We start from the raw sequence: 19,631 nt of genomic DNA, 5'->3' as shown, positions 1-19,631 counted from the left end.
TACCTCATATTTTTTTTTATAGCAGTAACTGAATATATCTATTTATTCACAAAATGCCGGAGTAACTCAGCAGGTCAGGCAGCATCTCGGGAGAGAAGGAATGGGCGATGTTTCGGGTCGAGACCCTTCTTCAGACTGATGTCAGGGGGGCGGGACAAAGGAAGGATATAGGTGGAGACAGGAAGATAGAGGGAGATCTGGGAAGGAGGAGGGGAAGAGAGGGACAGAGGAACTATCTAAAGTTGGAGAAGTCGATGTTCATACCACTGGGCTGCAATCTGCCCAGGTGAAATATGAGGTGCTGTTCCTCCAATTTCCGGTGGGCCTCACTATGGCACTGGAGGAGGCCCATGACAGAAAGGTCAGACTGGGAATGGGAGGAGGAGTTGAAGTGCTCGGCCACCGGGAGATCAGTTTTGTTAATGCGGACCGAGCGCAGGTGTTCAGCGAAGCGATCGCCGAGCCTGCGCTTGGTTTCGCCGATGTAAATAAGTTGACATCTAGAGCAGCGGATGCAATAGATGAGGTTGGAAGAGGTGCAGGTGAACCTTTGTCTCACCTGGAAAGACTGTTTGGGTCCTTGGATGGAGTTGAGGGGGGAGGTAAAGGGACAGGTGTTGCATCTCGTGCGGTTGCAGGGGAAAGTGCCCGGGGTTGGGGTGGTTTGGGTAGGAAGGGACGAGTGGACCAGGGAGTTACGGAGGGAACGGTCTCTGCGGAACGCAGAGAGGGGAGGGGATGGGAAGATATGGCCAGTGGTGGGGTCCCGTTGTAGGTGACGGAAATGTTGGTGGATGATATGTTGTATTCAGTTATACAACTGAATATTTCTGTTGGATATTGGTCATTGGTATAAGTCCTGCAATATTTACTACTTAACATGATATTTTGTATTTATATGGAGCATGAGCTAAGGAAAGGGGACGTAGACAGTCTATGTACAGTCTATGTCAGGTGTTTGCAAACGCCGTTCCTGGAGGAAGTTATCTGGTGCATGCGTTACCTGGGGGAGATTCCGGCGGGAGGCTCTGGTTCGGAAACTGCGGCTTTATCTGTTTCGTTGCATCCTTGATGGCCATTAAACTAGATTTGAAGTTAAATAACTTCTTGTTATTCTTGCAACTCCATACAGGGTGGGCCAGCAAAGCAAAATAGAAAATCATTATGAAGGGAAGACACATGAGAGAGTGTGCAGGGAGGAACTGCAGATGCTGGTTTAAACCAAAGACAGCCGCAAAAAGCTGGAGTAACTCAGCGGGTCAGGCAGCATCTGGGAGGGAGTAGTGATCATATGATCGTTAGCTTGTAAGTTTCCTTTCATCGAATGAAAATGTCCTCAGATCTTCTCCTCCCATGGTCAAAGAGCTGCTTCACAAATCACAGCGTGGATTCCATTCATCCGGAGGCACAGTGAATTCTTACTTAATGGTTTCAAATATAAACTTTATTGATAAAAATATATACAAGACATATAAACGCTGTGTGTGGCTTTCTTTATATTCATGGTTTGTTCAGTCTCTACATTTATAGTGCTGTCAGGTTTATACATTAGTCATATCGTTTAATACATTCGTAGTACCAACTATCTACGGCACTTGCGGGCTTCATCCATGTATTCCTGGGATGCTGCCTGACCCGCTGAATTACGCCAGCATTTTGTGTCCTTCTTTGTAAACCAGCATCGGCTGTTCCATGTTTTCTTTTTTTTGTCACTTTAACCTTTATTGCTTTTATGCTTACACAAATAAAACACACATATAACAACGAAACTTACAACAGTGCAGCTGTTCAGTTTACAATGATGCGGTATACAGAACTATTTTCTTATTAAAACATTTTCCAATAACTTACATTATTGTCAATAAAATTATACAGTGTTTATGTCTTTATTTCTATACCTAATCCATTTTCCCCATTTTCTGTTAAATTCGTCTTCTTTCACTCTTAGAGAATATGTCATTTTCTCCATCACAAATATTTCCTGTACTATGTCTAACCATTGTCTAAGTCTGGGTGTGTCCGCTACAGGCCAGTTTCTTGTAATGGCCTTTCTGCCAGCTATAAGTAGGATTTTAACTGTAATGATCTTCCTTCGGCACCACTGTAGTTAAATTACCCAGGTATAAAATGGAACACTTCTTGGAGACTATATATCCTAATACCTCCTTTAATACTGAATTCACTCTGTCCCAAAATGGTTCTATTTTCTTGCAACTCCAGAAGATATGTGCATGATTTGCGTCTGTATGGTCACATTGCCTCCAGCATGTTTGTTGCCTTAGAATTTGCTTGCTTTTTATGTTAGGCGTAATAAAGAAACAAATCAAAATTTTCCAATTAAATTCTCTCCATTTTTGTGAATTAGTGGATGTCTGTAGTGTTACACACATATGATGCCATTCTTCTTCTGAGATTGTGATGTTCAATTCCTTTTCCCACTTAAATTTTACATAAAATGTAGTTTTAGCTTGACATTCCATTAAATTATGATAAAGTTTAGAAATAATCCTTGATGTTTTTTGATGATACGCATTGACTATCACTTCTACCACTGGATTATTTTCTTCTGGTGCCTCCCTTTTTACTTTTTTGTTGTAATATTCTCTCAGTTGGAGGTATCTAAACAAGTCCTGGTTCTGAAGTGCAAATCTGTCCTTCAAATCTGGAAAACTTCTTAGGTCTCCATTTTCAGTAACAGTACAAAATGCAGTCATTCCTTTTTTCATTCACTCTTTAAATGTTGAGTCATACATCCTTGGTTTAAAATCACTATCCAAAGCTATCCATCTTAACACTTTTTGTCCTTTATTCAATTTAAGTTGTCTGGTAAGAGTGAACCAGGTTTCTAAAGAAAATATCGTTATTGGATCGATTATACCCCTGATATGTCCAGGAAGCGCTTTTTCTCCCAAGAGTGTTTGGATGTGGAAGTCAGGGATATATGTCTCAATCTCTTTCCACCTAGCTATGTAGCTATCCTCACACCAATTAATTAATGGTCGAAGTTGGGCTGCATAGAAATATATCCTAAAATTTGGAAGTGCCATTCCACCTTTGTCCTTTGGCAACTGGAGTGTAGTGTATCGAACTCTGGCCTTCTTTCCTCCCTAAATAAATCTAGATATTAATTTATCCCATTCTGTGAATTGTTTTAGTGGTACCTCTATTGGCAAAGATTAAAACAAGTACAATAGCCTTGGCAAAATATTAATTTTCAGCACATTTATCTTACTACTAAAATCCATCGGGTAGGTGGACCATCTTTCTATATCCTTTCTTATGTTTTGGTTGATGAGATTATAATTGACCCCATACAACATTTATATATTTTTCATTATATATACCCCTAGGTATTTGATTGATTTTGAATCCCATTTAATATTATACTTTTGCTTGATTTCTTCTGGAGGAGCACAATTAAATAGGAGGATTTGAGTTTTTGAAATATTCAATTTATATCCTGTATAGAAATTAAATTTCTCTATGATTCCCATCATCCTTGGAAAGGAGGTGTTTACATCCGTGAGATACATCATTACATCATCTGCAAAAAGGCCAATTTTATGTTCTCTGTCTCTTATTGTTACTCCCCTCAGTTCCCTATCTTGACAGATCGCTTGAGCCAATGGTTCAATATATATAGCAAACAGGGTAGGGCTAAGACAACATCCCTGTCTCGTTCCTCTTCCTAACACAAATCTCTCAGTTAAGGACCCTTTCACCTTTACTCTTGCAGTAGGTTGCTGGTAAATTGCTTTAATAACTGGAATTGAATCTTCAGTAAAGCCAAATCTTTCCAGTGTTTGATATAAGAATTCCCAATTAACCCTATCGAAAGCCTTTTCCGCATCTAGGCTTATCAGGACAGCGTGTGTACTTTCCTTTTGAATCTTATGTACTATATGTAGGGTTCTTCTAATACTGTCCTGTATTTGTCTGCCTATTATAAAACCAGTCTGGTCTTCATCAATTAAATCTGGCATGAACTTTTCAAATCGTTTGGAGATAGTGTTAATGTACGGGGATCACTGGGCGGCACGGACTTGGAGGGCCGAAAAGGCCTGTTTCCGGCTGTAGATATATGATGATATGATATGATATGATAATTGAAGAATATATATTTATAGTCCACATTTAGAATTGATATCGGTCTGTAGTTGGTACAATTTTCCTTGTCTTTGTTCTCTTTGGGGATTAATGTTATAATTGCCTCGTTCGGGAGTGTCTTGCCTTCTTTGATGATCCAGTTAAAGGTTCTCAGAAGAAGTGGGTTCAGCTCATTCCGAATATTTTATACCATTCTATAGGGAAACCGTCACTGCCTGGGGCCTTGTTTGTTTTCATCCTACCAATTGTCTTCTCTATCTCCTCCAGTGATATTTCTGCTGTGATTGCTTAATTCTGTGCCTCTCCAATACAGGGCAGATCTATTGTACTTAAAAAAGTCCTCATTGATTCCCCATCTACTGTAGAGGTTTATGTATATAATTCTTTATAATATTCCTGGAAGATATGTTCTGTTTCTTTTGGATCACTCTTCAATTTCTGTGTACAGGGGTCCTTAATTTTATGTATGGTGTTGTCAGCCTGTTGTTTGCGTAGCCTTCGGGCAAGTAATTTTTTGGATTTAGGGCCTAGCTCATAATGTGCTTGTTTTACAAATCTTGTTTTTTTCTCCACCTCTTGACCCAATATTCCATCCATTTGTCCCCTCGAATCTTCTATTTGTTTATAAGTTCTCTGGTCCTTATTATTTTTGTACTTCTGTTCTAAATCCTTCAGATTATCAATTTATTATATGTTTTCATTCTGGCCTTTTTAATATGTGATGCCCTAGCTATTAACCTACCTCATATTACAGCCTTCAACGTGTCCCATAGTATGGATGGGTCCACCTCCCCATTGTCATTCTCCTCTAGATATCTTTTGATTTCCAATTTAATGTCATTAACAGTTGTTTTATCATTCAGTATTCCAACATTTAATCACCATACTGTGCTGTTCCTTCTACTGTCCTATAGGTATATGGCATTATGGTCTGATACATCTGCCACGCCAATTCTGCAATCCGTTACCTTATAGCAGTCTTCTTTCTGCATTAAAAAATAGTCTATTCTGGAGTTCCATGTTTTCACTCACGGGCATGATCTTTATAATGCAGCAGCCCCGAGATAAGATATCGGTGAACACTACGAACACGATCGCCAAAATAGTTTCTCTTGACCTCATCGGGCTTCTCCAAGTATCAGTGCTGTCTCAAAAGAAATCCTCCGGGTCTACTGGCACGATATACAAAGCAATATCAGCATCCTCTTTCAAACTAATCTGCCCGGCACTGAGACCTACTTACAAACAGTTTTGTGCATTAAAAAAACCCTTAGGTTATTGCGAAAACAAGTATACCCAGTTCGTCATCGATGTGTGTTTCCATCTTTCCCCGTCAATATATTCCTTTGCTTTATAACCCGTTGCTTTACGTATTCGGAATACGTCAATTCGCAAATTATTTATAATTCCAGCACAATAATCTGCAGAATTTGTCTTTCCGTTTACAAACACTGTCTGTGTGACTTTAGTTCCTGTGATTATTTCAATCGGTGCATGTTTCACTTTTTGTTTACAATTCATTTGATTGAAATCGGTTATTGTTGACGGGATTGTGTCTATTTCAGTCTCGACATGTCATTCACCTGCGAGAATGTGCATCTTTCCCCAATGCTGCACTGAGAGAAGGTAAATCTGTGCGCTGCTGGCTGGGCTGTGGCTGTGCGGCGTGCCCTGTGCTGCCGCTGCGGGGGGCTGTGGCTGTGCGGCCGCTGCCCGGCTCCCTCCTGCTGGCTGGGCTGTGGCTGTGCGGCGTGCCCTGTGGCCCGTGCCCTGTGCCGCTGCGGGCTGTGGGCTGTGGCTGTGCAGCCGCTGCCCGGACCCTCCTGCCGGCGGAGCGCTGACCTTGGCGAGCTGCTGCGGGCTGGGCTGTGGCTGTGCCCCGGTGCTGCCGCTGCGGGGGGCTGTGGCTGTGTAGCCGCTGCCCGGACCCTCCTGCCGGCGGAGCGCTGACCTTGGCGAGCGTTGCTGCTGCTGCTGCCGCTGCTGGAGTGCCGGAAGTTGCCGATGTTTCCCGATGTTTCCCGGACGGTGACTCACGGTTCCAAGATGGAGGAGAGCTGGTAGAGGTGGGGGCGATCGCTGCTCGCTCCCTCCCTCCCTCCTTCCTTCTCCGCTTGGTGGCGGCTGCCGGCCGGGGTCAGGCACGGGATCGGGATCCACGCTTCAAGGGAGGATTGTAACCGGGCAGTCAGTCCGAGCAGGAGGGAGAGGGAGAGGGAGGAGGAGGCCGCCGCCGCCGCCATCGCCATGAGCTGCGCAGAGGGGGCGGAGGACGCGGCCGGAGACGCCGACATCGCCGCGTTTTTCCGATCTGGTGAGTGGAGTGACTGCGAAAGGCGTCCGGCCCGGGCAGGCCCAGTGACCGCGGGCAGCTGCCTCCAACCGCGGGCACGGAGAGGGGACGGCGGCATGCGGAAGGATGGGAAAGGCGAGAAGAGAGAGACAAGGAGGCGATGGGGGCTGGCGAGGCTGACAGAAAGGGTGGCGAGGATGCTCAGGGGACCCTGAGGAGGCGGCGGAAAGAGTGGGTAGATAAGTGATAGGGAAGAATGGGCGAGGTTAAAGAAGGGACAGATGGGGACAGAGAAAATGGAAGAAGGCAGAGGAAGACAGGATTGAAGAGGATGGGGACCACGGACAAGGGAAGGAGGGGGGATATAGAAGGGGATTGTCATGTGGTAAACGAAAGGGACGTGTGAGAGTGGGGAAATGAGATAACTTTGGGTTTATCTTTCAATGGATAATGATGACATTAAATCCTGAGAACATCTCGATAATATCAACAAGCAGCCGGACTGTTCTTGTCTCCATTGTATGTGCTCTTTTTGATGTTGAGGAGGAAAGCCTCCTTTATCTCCTTAGTCCAAGGATTCTCAAGCCTATAATAACCTTGTTGTCGGTTTGACAGAAATGTGGGAACTTTCTACGGAGAGGGAATTTAGACTGTAATCTTCTGACTTAATTCATTAGTGAAGTCGACTGAACCACTGTTGAAACATTGGAAGAGCTAACAGATATAGTTAGGATTCACACAAAGGGTGGAGGGTGTTGGGACAAGCTGCCAGAGGAGATAGTTGAGACAGGGCACTCCCAACGTTTAAGAAACAGACAGGTAAATTGATAAGACAGGTTTGGAGGGATTTGGGCCAAAGGTAGGCATAGTGTAGCTGGGACACGTTGGCTGAAGGGCTTATTTCCGCACTGTATTACTCTGACTCTATGGTGAAATATTGGTGAATTAGAAGGGGAGGGATGAAACTGAAAATCAAATGATCTGAAAGGGGGACAAGAGAATAGAAAGTAAATTGGTGGACTGAATGAGAAGGAAAAGAAAGATATACATTGGGTTGCTGAGCAGGAAATGGAAGAATGAGAAAATTTGGATTGAAGATATAGTGATCAAGAGGATGGGATAAGTAAATGCAAACGGTCTTGCATGTGGCTTGTTTACTGCAATGGGAGAAGAGGGCACCTGCTTTGGATTTGGGAATTATGGAGGACAATGATGCATTACTATCAATTACTGGGACAATGGGACTGTTGCTTATATGTATATAGGACAGAGCTAAAGATGTATTAAGGAAGATTTTTTTTTGTGAGGAAATGGGAACTGTGTGATAATTAAGGCCAGAAACTTGGTAGATTTGGATTTTAACATTCACAGAATACACCAGGATAATTGAATCTAACCAGTATGAGGGATTTTTACTACTTTCTATTTTTCATTTTGTTCTGAAAGAAGATTTCTTAAGGTGACGGATACCAGATATCTGAATAGCAATATCATCTTGAGGTTGTCTTGAATCTGTGAAGTTCCTTGTCAAATCATAAGATTTGTGTGTCAAGTTGAAACCATCATTTACAAGATTTTCAATAATTATTGCAGAAATGCCCTAGTAAAAACAGTAGAGAGACAGAAGTGAATATTGGTTAGCTTGTAGGCAAAAGGTTCAATTTTTCATTGTGTTCAAGATTCACCTAAAGTTGTCATCTTTTACAGAAGGGAATAAATGTTTTTTTAAATCTGAAAATTGGAAGAACGACTTTGTTTTGGAATGTTTGTTGAAATTAACTCTCCCACCCGCTCTCAGAGATTGGTATTGTAGTCAATTGTGGAAAAAAAACCCAAATAAAACATTTACAGATGAAAATCTTTGTTTTCTATTTAGTGGAGATTGAATGGAAGTTGTATATTTTTGTTTTTCTATTGAAATATTTGAATCTTGCGTAACTTCATATGTGTGAGATGATAACAATTGTCAGTAAACTGCTCATCAAAGAGACAACTTTTAAACGGAACATTTTTAACTATCCGACTTAGCTCGTCAAGAATCAATTTTCTAAAGGAACTGTTTAGATTTTATAATTTCTGAACAAGTTAGCGCGAAGAATTGCAAAACCTTAATTTATTTTTACTAAATTTGGAGAGTTGTTTCATGGAAAGCATAAGACAAAAACAGACAAAATAAAAAAATAAGCTGCATATGTTGAAAATCATGAAATAAAACCAAAAAATGCTGGAAACCTTTAGCAGATGAGGAAATTGGAGGAAAGAGAACATTTTTGAATGGAAGTTGTATATTTTTGTTTTTCTATTGAAAGAGCAGTATTGGAGGAAAGAGAACATTTTATCCATAGATGCTCTCTGATACGAAATGTCAACTCCATTATTCTGCCTAATTTCCCCCAAAGTGTATCAATTTTAGCTTTGAATACACTTGATGATAACGGCTCTTTAGGGTAGAGAAATCCAAATTCACAATTTCACAACTTCGGTAGGGGGGGAGGGAGGGGGGAAGGGAAGAGGGGGGGCAGCGGGCAGCACGGTGGGGGAGTGGAGTGAGGGATGAATTTGCCCACTCTTATTGCTCTTTACCACAGTATTAAGTCTCTTTTACCCAAAGACTGTCCCCCGTACTTTGCTTCTGAATTACCATCTATCTTGTCAAGCCCCTTCAAGAATATCTGTATGATTCAATGAGATCATATTTCATGCTTCTAAGTTTGGAATGTTATTTTTTTTTCCTCTTGATGCAAAACTCTCATCCCAGGAATCAATCGAGTGAGCCCTCGTTGTATTGATTCGAACAAAAGAATATCCTTCATTAAAGACCATAACCATGTCTTACTATTTGCCCTGATTAATTGCAGCAAGACATTTATACCCCATCCTTTTGCAAGAAAGCTGAGCATCCCTTAATCTTAACCCTAATTACTTGTTGTGACTGCAAGCTAACTTTGCATTTGTTGTACTACGATACCCATATAACTCTGAGATCAATATTTAAATGACCGGTTTTTCAGGCCCCCACTCCCCCATCTTTACTATAGATGTCCAATCACTCTACACCTCCATCCCCCATCAGGAGAGTCTTAAAGCCCTCGGTTTCTTCCTCGACCACAGAGCCAGCAAATTTCCATCTACCAATAGAGCTGGTCCCTCCTACTCCGCCTAGCAGAGCTGGTCTTTAGCCTCAACAACTTCTCCTTTGACTCCTCCCACTTCCTCCAAATCCAAGGCTATGGGCACTCACATGGGCCCTAGCTATGCCTGCCTCTTTGTAGGGTAAATCGAACAATCCCTGCTCCAGGCGTTCACTGGCCCTATCCCTGAACTCTACCTCCGCTACATTGACGACTGCATTGGTACTACCTCAATAGACAATAGACAATAGGTGCGGGAGTAGGCCATTCAGCCCTTCGAGCCAGCACCGCCATTCAATGCGATCATGGCTGATCACTCTCAATCAGTACCCCGTTCCTGCCTTCTCCCCATACCCCCTCACTCCGCTATCCTTAAGAGCTCTATCCAGCTCTCTCTTGAAAGCATCCAACGAACTGGCCTCCACTGCCTTCTGAGGCAGAGAATTCCACACCTTCACCACTCTCTGACTGAAAAAGTTCTTCCTCATCTCCGTTCTAAATGGCCTACCCCTTATTCTTAAACTGTGGCCCCTTGTTCTGGACTCCCCCAACATTGGGAACATGTTATCTGCCTCTAATGTGTCCAATCCCCTAATTATCTTATATGTTTCAATAAGATCCCCCCTCATCCTTCTAAATTCCAGTGTATACAAGCCCAATCGCTCCAGCCTTTCAACATACGACAATCCCGACATTCCGGGAATTAACCTAGTGAACCTACGCTGCACGCCCTCCTGCACCCATGCAGAACTCACTGACCATCAACTTCACCACTAATTTCCATCCTGCACTCAAATTCACTTGGACCATCTCTGACATCTCCCTACCATTTCTAGATCTCGCCGACTCCATCACAGGAAACAGACTATTGACCGACATCTACTACAAACCTACTGAGTCCCATAGCTATCTTGACTACACTTCTTCCCACCCTGCTTCCTGTAAAGACTCTATCCTCTACTACCAATTCCTCCGTCTACGCTGCATCTGCGCCCAGGATGAGGTATTCCATACCAGGGCATCAGAGATGTCCTCATTCTTTAGGAAACTGGGGTTCCCCTCTTCCATTATAGATGAGGCTTCCACTAGGGTCTCCTCGATATCCTGCAGCTCCGCTCTTGCTCCCCCTCCCCCCATTCGTCACAAGGACAGAGTCTCCCTTGTCCTCGCCTTCCACCCCATCAGCCGTCGCATACAGCATATAATCCTCCAACATTTTCGCCACCCCCAACGGGATCCAACTACTGGCCACATCTTCCCATCTCCACCCCTTTCTTCTTTTCGCAGAGACCGTTCCCTCCGAAACTCCCTGGTCAACTCATCCCTTCCCACCCAAACCACCCCATTCCCAGGTACTTTCCCCAGCAACCGCAGGAGACGCAACACCTGTCCCTTTATCTCACCCCTTGACTCCATCCAAGGACCCAAACAGTCTTTCCAAGTGAGGCAGAGGTTCACTTGCACCTTCTCCAACCTCGACTACTGTATCAGCTGTTCCAGGTGTCAACTTCGCTACATCAGCGAGACCAAGCGCAGGCTCAGCGATTGTTTCGTTGAACAACTCCGCTCAGTCCGTCTTAACCTACCTGATCTCCTGGTGGCTCAGCACTTCAACTCCCCCTCGTATTCCCAATCTGACCTTTCTGTCCTGGGTCTCCATTGTCAGAGTGAGGCCCAGCACAAAATGGAGGAACAGCACCTCATATTTCGCTTGGGTAGTTTACACCCCAGCGGTATGAACATTAACCGCTAACTTCAGATCGCCCATGCTTTCCCTCTCTATCCCCTTCCTAGTTCACCCACTAGTCTTACTGTCACTGACTACATTCTATCTTTGTCCCTCCCCTGATATCAGTCTGAAGAAGGGTCTCGACCCGAAATGTCACCCATTCCTTCTCTCCAGAGATGCTGCCTGACCTGCTGGGTTACTCCAGCATTTTGTCTACCTTCGATTTAAACCAGCATCTGCAGTTCTTTTCTACACATTTAAATGTCTCACTTTGTTTTAAAACACAATTAATTCCTACAACCAGAGTGGATGATTTTGTATTTTGCATCAATATGCTGTAACTGTGACTTCTTTATGACGGCTAACACATACTCTTTTCACAAAAAGCTGAAGTAACTCAGTAGGTCAGGCAGTCACCCATTCCTTCTTTCCAGAGATGCTGCCTGACCTGCTGAGTTACTCCAGCTTTTTGTGAAACCTTTGATTTGTACCAGCATCTGCAATTATTTTCCTACACATACTCTTTTCATATCTCTTCAAACTTTTTCATCTCTCTTCAATCTTTTCTTAAAACTTACATTCCTATTTTTGTATTATCAGTCAACAAAGATATAATACAATTGATTCCATCATTCAAGTAGTTTTTAAATAGCTGATGGCCACGCACATCCGAATATCTAGTTTATGGTTCACTTCATTACTCTTGTCGAATTTAAAAAAACAAAACTTTAGTGTTGCATGCTTTATTTTTCTCAAATCCACTGAATTCAAATTAAAGAGAGATTCAAATTAATGAAAGATTACTGTGGACTTGCAGTTACAATCTAATCAGCTATGATTTGACTGAAAAATGGAACAGACTTGGACCAAGTGGCCTATGTTTGCACTAATTTGTATGTTCAAATAAAACTTGCATGGTAACTCGTCTCTACTAGAAAAAATGATTACAGCACTCTGATAGTTTAAGATCATTGTAATGTATGTGTGCAATGGCATGATTTTATTATGTTGAAGTTTTCTGAGCTGATTAAAAAAGAACATTGTCTTTTTAATTCTGAAACAAGGCAATTCCATTTTAAGGTGGAATAACATGGCTCTGAGTTTGCGTGTAGATTGCAGTATGGATTGGACTAATAGCTGGCTCTTTCGGGAAAGCTGTAATACTGGTGTTCTGTCAGAATTAAAAAGACAAAGTGGATAATCGGCCAATTTTGATGTGCCAATAATGTCAGAAGAAATCAGATCAGAGTAATAATCTCGTGGAAAAATCTGGTAGCTGAGTACCCAAAGTGAAATCAGAAAATAGTGGATATTTAGCAGAGCTAGCAGCATCTGTGACGAACAGAGATGTTAACCTTGTGTCAGAGATTTTTGTTATTGGTTCGTTATTGTCAAGTGTACCAAGACACAATTTGCATGCTATCCATTCAAACATACGATACCTGAGTACTGTCAAGTCTCGCACAAGTATGACAGTTAATATAAAGAGAAAAATACCAGAGTGCAGAATATGATGTTACAATATTATATAATTACAGATACAGAGAAAGAGCAGATAACCAAAAAAAGTGCAAGCTTATGGGAAGACTGTTCAGAAGTGTGATAACAGCAGAGAAAATGCTGGTGGTAGATGCTTTGGAGCTTTTGTATCTTCTGCCCGACGAGAGAGGAGAAAAGAAGGAATGACTGGGATGGAAACCATCCTTGATTGCGTTGGCTGCTTTGCTTAGGCAATGTGAAGTATGAATGGAATTGATATGAGGGAGGGTGGTTTGGGTTATGGACTGGGTTACATCCACAACTCTGAATTTTTTACAGTCTTGGGCAGTGCTGTTGAAAACCAAGCTGTGGTGCATACTGATAGAATACTTTCTGTGATGCATTTGTAGAAGTTGGTAAGAGTTATTGGAGATATGCCAAACCTCCTTGCTCATCTTAGGAGGTAGAAGCATTGATATACACCAACTCATTTCCTGAAGTTAATAACTGGCTTTTGCTGACATTGACGGATATTGTTTTTGCTTAGTGTTAACTGATGGTCAGTAATTGACCTGCCATTTCAGAGTGAAGGAAGGAGTCATTGCTAAGCATTGAACAGTTATAAAAATCCTTGTGGGTTACCAATACCCATATCTTGCCAAGTAGGTATTTGTACATTATTTTGATTCCGTCTTCTGTTGCTCAGCCTGTAAGTGTCCCAGGAAAGTTGACGAATTGACTTCAGTTCCATGAACTTCAACCTCTGCGAATGCTCTCCACCACGAATCTCATCAAATATCTGCTAAAAATATATGTAAATAACTTCCACACACATTCCCTTGTGCCGTTGGAGTCATCTCAGGAGGAAAACAAATTCTTCAGTGGTCAGTCATGATCTGTTCATCTAAATCCATGTTAACTGTGTTTGTTCAGCTGAAAACATTTAAGATGTTCAGTCATTCATTAAAGATTGTAGACCTGCAATAAATGTTAGGTGAACTGGGCTACAATTCCTAGGTACCCTGACCTCACATGCTCAACCCTAAATTAGTAAATTTCCATTTCTAGTTTGAATGAAGACGACAAGGCACTAACTGATGGGCACCAGCGAAGTTCTTATCTTTTCCTTTAGAAGCATGGATTAGACGCTCTCTGGCCCAGTGGCATTGGACTCCTTTGAGCTGTTAATTTCTTCATTATTACATGTTAATTTTGATACGTATACTTCCATGGTTCGATTTAGTCTGCCTTGGGAGACTAAATGGCAGGTATCCTTCTGTAAGGTTTGATGAAACAGATTGGATGTTTCTTCCTTTTTGTATTCTCTCAAAGAATTTCACTGCGCCTTGTCACATGTGACAATAAAGTATTCCATTCCATCCATTCCATTTCATTCTCATTGTTGATCAGTTGTCAGGTTGCTTGTATGACTCCCAACACTAACTTGTGCTTAGGTAATTGAAAACAATTGGTTGATTTTGATATTCCCAGCAATTGTATTTCATAATTTTTTGAAGGTTTTTACTGCTTTATTTATTTCTTCTAGGTAGCTGCAAGATATGTTTTAGATGTTAGATATTTGTATGTTTTTAAGGTTGCCCCTTTGCCTCTACAGTTTTCTGTAGCTTTTGCAAATTCTAAATGCCAAGGGTTTGTCTGCCTCTGCAAAATCACCATCCCAACTTTGGCAGTACAGTATAAAACCTGGTTTACTAATGTATGTTGGTTAAGGAAATCAGATTGTCTGCAGGTCTGGTTTCTGTGATTCCAGATCCACACCAATGTGGTGCACTTTTAACTGCGCATTTAGTTTAGTACATTTAGGGATGGCTAATGAATGTTGGGATCGCCATTGATGTCCACATCTAAGCTTTACTTTTTATTTAAGATATCCAGCAACTATGGTACTTTTCTTTAGGCTAGTACTTGTCACATTCTTCATGCCTTCCACCACCTAATCTCCCCCACCCCAAAACAAGCATCTTATGTGTAATTGTTAAATATTAATTTATCGTCTCAAAACATTGTGTTAACGAGAATAAATGTAATTTATTTGCATTATGATGTTACCTTTGTATTACAAAATACATAATTTAAAATAGTGCATTATTTTCATGAATGAACAACCTTAAAACATTTTTGTCATGGTAAATTGGTTTAAGTGGATTGCATTAGATGTTGGCTTCCGGGATGCACAAAAAGATTTGAATACTCTGAGTAATGTAATATATTGACCTTGCTTTAAAACTCTGAGGGGGTTGTGTATGAAATTCTCTTTAACCCTTTACATGTCGAGCTGACCTGGACACACAGCCGTAAACTATGAGCCCCCTGCCTGAACCATATAAATGCTGGAAATATTCAATACTTCAGATGGCATCTGTGGGGGTAAAGATAGTTAATGTTTCAGTTCATGTTTATTTTTTCAGTACTCTTATATTAAGGTTCATTGCCTCCATTGAACATCCATGACCATAAAGCGATATGACATTACAAAATAATGTTGAAAAACAGTTAGCGTGTGGAATAGAAAGTGTGGAGAATTTTTTATTTGCTAAAACCAGTTCAGAGCCAGGAAATGAAGGTAGGCAATATGAGGAGGTTCGAAGTGAAGAGGTTCTGATGGGGAAATTGATGAGTATGCATAGTAGAAGTAAATGATGTGAAAAAACAAAAGGGATGGGATCTAGAACAGCTGTAAATGTGAATGGTAAAGAGAGGGTGAAGAATGCAAACTGTGGCAAATGGGAGATTATATTAGTGGCTTGGGAAAATTGGAAAAGAAGCAGGTACTGATGTACACCAATATACACATTGCAACCCACATTACCCCACTGCCTTGCGGGCAGCCATCGTCCAGGACCAACTTACTGTACTGAGAAATGACATCCAAAACGCAACTGTTTGATCTGGATCTATGGGATTCATAACTACATTGCAAGTACTTCATAAATGCTGGTTGTTGCCTCTTATCGTAAGGTCATAAGGAATAGTAGAATTAGGCCATTCGGCCCATCGTCTACTCTGCCATTCAGTCATGGCTGATCTATCTCCCTCCTAGCCCCATTCCCCTGCCTTCTCCCCATAACCCCTGACACCTGTACTAATCAAGAATCTATCTTATAATTATATAGAACAGTTTAAATTATGCTAATGTTGAAGTTTAAAGAAAAATGAACAATATTGGAAACTTGAAATTAAAACTGAACTTATAATAAATCTACATTTAGAACATTAAGTGTTTATTCATTTCATTTAAATTTGACAAAGAGACACCAGAAAGACATTAAAATTGTAGCTTCAACTGTAAGTAGTTGAGATCATTTCTATTCATTTTCTGTCTTGCTGATTGACACAGAATATGTTAAATGTAACTTTTTTTTCCTCCCATTTGACCCTGTTTTCTGTTATGGTAAATTATATCTACGGCACTGCTAGGATTGATAGAAGCAAGTTAATTTCCCCCCCCGCTTTTGGCTGCAGAATGTAAAGGAAGGTCACATTTTATATGTCAGTAATATGTTTTGTTAAATCCTCCCAAAGTAGTAGTGCTGTGTAGTTGGTGCTTTCATTTGTATTTTATTTCTGGTATAATTACTCTGAATTATTTTTATTATTTTAATGGGACAGTTTTTGACTTTGAATATTGCTATCTTCCAGGCAACTCTGCAGGTGACTTTTGTCTGATTTAGAAAGCTTACCAAAAGGAAGTTGATTTTGGAAAAAGGAAAAGGATTATTGTGACTTAGCAAGATGCGATCATTCTAAATTCCTCTATGATACATTATTTTCTTGATACTGACTTAAAACGTTGTACAAATTATGTAGTTTTAGCCTTATAAGGAATAAAAATTCTATTTAAATATTGGCATTTATCGATATTGTTTTAAAACTTGCAGATTGAATTATGTTGCTTGTGATCAGTTATGATTTTTGGTTCAATGAGGTAGAATGATTCAGTGAGTAGACGGGAAATGATAAAGCAATTGTTTATTGAGATTTTTTGAGGAGAATTAAATTTGGTAAAGGAAGTGACTAAGTGCGCAAGGAGTCTCCTCCCTATTTTACGAGACAGCAGAGCAGAAAAATGAGAGAATGTCAGAAAGGTGAAACTAAGCAAAAACATTTGCTTTCTGTCTTCCATTCTTTAAATTTTTCATAACTGTTATCAACTTTAAAAAATGTTATTTACTAAGAGGCTAGAATGAAAACCACTTGCATGAGCAAAACTGAAGAGAGAAAATGTTGAAATGTTTAGACCCAGTAGCTAATTCATAGGCAAGGAAGATCTCTAGTTTGGCCTTTTCCCCAGGTTGATTTACTGACTTGAATTGGTTAGGATGCTTTGTTGGCCTTAATGCAGCTATATTAGAGAGGGATGAATCAGCCAAGATTTTCTGTTGCTAGGTGTGTATGTATATAACATATATTTCTACTTTTATGGTTACCTGGTTTGAACTGAATTATTCTTAAATGCGTCTTTGCACAGTTGAATACCTGCGATCCAAACTATTTTGTTAAGGCATCAGCAGTCTTGTTTTCTAAAGAACTAACACTCTGATCACTAAAGTGGATTGTTTTGTCTTTGATATGTTAAGATTTTTGACTGTTGGAGGTATACATTTCTGATTAAAAATAGAAATATTTCAACAAACACTTGACCTATGCCTTACCGAAGGATTTACAATGTCAAGAGCTGAACATCTTGCCATAGAATTCCCAGCTGCTGACCAGTTCAGTGACTGTAGTATGCAGAGATAGTTCAGCTATAACATGTGTTTCTGTAGCATGAATTGGATGTAATGCAAGTCATGAATTAGAGAACACTACTTGCATTGCATGGCTGAATTGGGTGTGATGAAAGTTTGATTGGAAACTAGAGAACCACTTGAAAGTTTCTTTGGAAAGTGACAAACAGACCAGAGCAACTTGAATTTAAATTGTAAAATGGGTGGGGGGGAAGAATCTGTTTTCATATAATCTCCTCACAGTAATCAGACATCAATGTTTCAAGAGCATGGCTACTACTTAAGCAGCTAGTGGTTATTGAAATTGACACGCAATTGCTTGTTTTGATACTGGTGCAATAATATCCTGTTAACCAAAGTAAAATAAACTTCTAATATTGAAAACATTTTCATTTTGGAAAATTCTGTGGGAAATAATAACTTTGTTTTAAATGTTGAAAACTCTCTCTCCCCTAACCCCTTTTCCTTCTTTGACACAATTGATTTTATAACACTATTTTCTATAACACAATGTTTCTTAGGAGCACAAAAATGATGTATAGCAAAACTATCTGTGTTTTGGTTCAGCTGTGCTTCAGATCAGCAAACATTTTCCTCTCGCAGAGATATGTTGCAGTCGGTGAAGAATTTTACCCTTGATTCCCATTAAATTCACTTTTAACAGGGGCCCTTTAAATTACATGAAGCTTGGTTCAAAGATAGCCATTCTTAAATTTTGCTCTTTTGCACAGTTTTATATCTTATTAGGAAAATGAGGCTCTTGTTTCCTTTTTCTAACAATTAAAGCCAGATTTTTCAGTCTGAAGAATGGTCCTGACCTCCTTCTTGCGTATGAGGCAGCAGAAGTTATGAATCTGCTTCTGCTGTCTCTGTTTGTTGTCGTTTGCCTGACTGAGGTCAGTTGACAGGGCTCACCACGGGGAGGTCGACAACATGAGCCCTGGTCCTGACCTGAAATGGTGCCTATCCACGTCCTCCAGAGATGCTGCCTGACCCACTGAATCACTCTGGCACTTTTTTTATGATTGGAACTGGGAAAAATAGGAAGTTGGTGTCTTATCATTTGACAATTTATGCAAGGTACTTGTTCATTTAAAAAGTATTAATTTTATGGCTAAGGAGAAAGGAAGGAGGCACTTGCTATGTTTATTAACCATGATCTTTTGAATGGTGTAAAAGGTTTACTTTGAAGGAGGTTGGGAAGTTGGTATCTTCAGTACTTAACCTATTCTTGATCCTTTACCTGCAAGACTCTGACCGGGAAAACCCAGAACCACAAACCCTTGGCTGCCATAGCAGCTCTGGAGCTCATTCATCTGCTGGTAACTTCAGTGATGGAGGAATTCCACTGCTGGTCAAAGTGGATGAGTTGGTTGCGATTGGCCACATTTTGATCAAAATGGTTTGTGGTCAAGTAGAAGCACTTTCGCTATAGATACATTGTGTGAAGCCGATTCATGAAGAGTTTAAGTTAAACATTTTTTCATAATAATAACAGAAATTGCTAGAAACAATCAAGAGGTCTGGTAGCGTCAATGGCTAGCTAAACCGGTAACATTTAGGTCCAAGAGCCTTGATTAGAACTGCAAAAGAGAGAAACCTGGTTAGTTTTCAGTAATGGATAAGTTGGGGGGAGAGATGGGTAGAGTAAAAGGAATATTTCTGAAAAAGTGAGATCAAATAGGTTAAAATAGCATTGGAAAGCATTATGCTTCTTTGTCTGTGTAATGCGTGTTGCAAGGCCCTCCCCCACCCACGTCACACCAGTCTTTTGGTCTCATCTGGAAACAGCCAACAATGGCCTGTTTTCTTTATCATTGTTACTTTTTTGAATATCTTTCATTCATTTGTTCTATATCTCTCTATATCATCGTCTAAATGTCTTGTTTCCCTTTCCCATGACTTTCAGTCAGAAGGGTCTCGACCCGAAATGTCACCTTCTCTCCAGAGATGCTGCCTATCCTGCTGAGTTACTCCAGCATTTTGTCTATCTTCGGTTTAAGCCAGCATCTGCAGTTCCTTCCAACACAAAAAAAGTTCAGTATATACAAATAAAAAACAGATAAATAAATAAACGATAATAGTGCAAAATTAAAAATAATGCCCCCGAATCTAGATAGTTCGGAGCCTATTAGGAGGTTGTA

At 40.7% G+C, this 19,631-nt stretch overlaps 1 protein-coding gene across 10 annotated transcripts in view; it reads left to right on the top strand.

Annotated features, from left to right (window-relative positions):
- The first annotated feature begins 6,111 nt into the window (after positions 1-6,111).
- The window catches only part of LOC144605008 (triple functional domain protein), a 329,272-nt gene continuing 315,752 nt past the window's right edge, over positions 6,112-19,631 (top strand). For 3 of the 10 annotated variants that reach the window (XR_013548803.1, XR_013548805.1, XM_078420064.1), the window contains exon 1: positions 6,114-6,421. Coding sequence is in view for 7 of the 10 variants with exons in the window: in XM_078420064.1 (XP_078276190.1) it covers positions 6,355-6,421 (67 nt within the window). In the remaining 3 variants the exon portion in view is untranslated. Of the gene's footprint in view, positions 6,422-19,631 lie in introns of all 10 variants that reach the window. The other 7 variants (XM_078420095.1, XM_078420088.1, XM_078420076.1 and 4 more) reach the window with 4 other exon arrangements.

Source organism: Rhinoraja longicauda, chromosome 2, assembly GCF_053455715.1.
Source record: "Rhinoraja longicauda isolate Sanriku21f chromosome 2, sRhiLon1.1, whole genome shotgun sequence".
NCBI lineage: Eukaryota > Metazoa > Chordata > Chondrichthyes > Rajiformes > Arhynchobatidae > Rhinoraja > Rhinoraja longicauda.
Note: the sequence above shows the minus strand (reverse complement) of the source record. Positions and strands in the feature narration are given on the sequence as shown.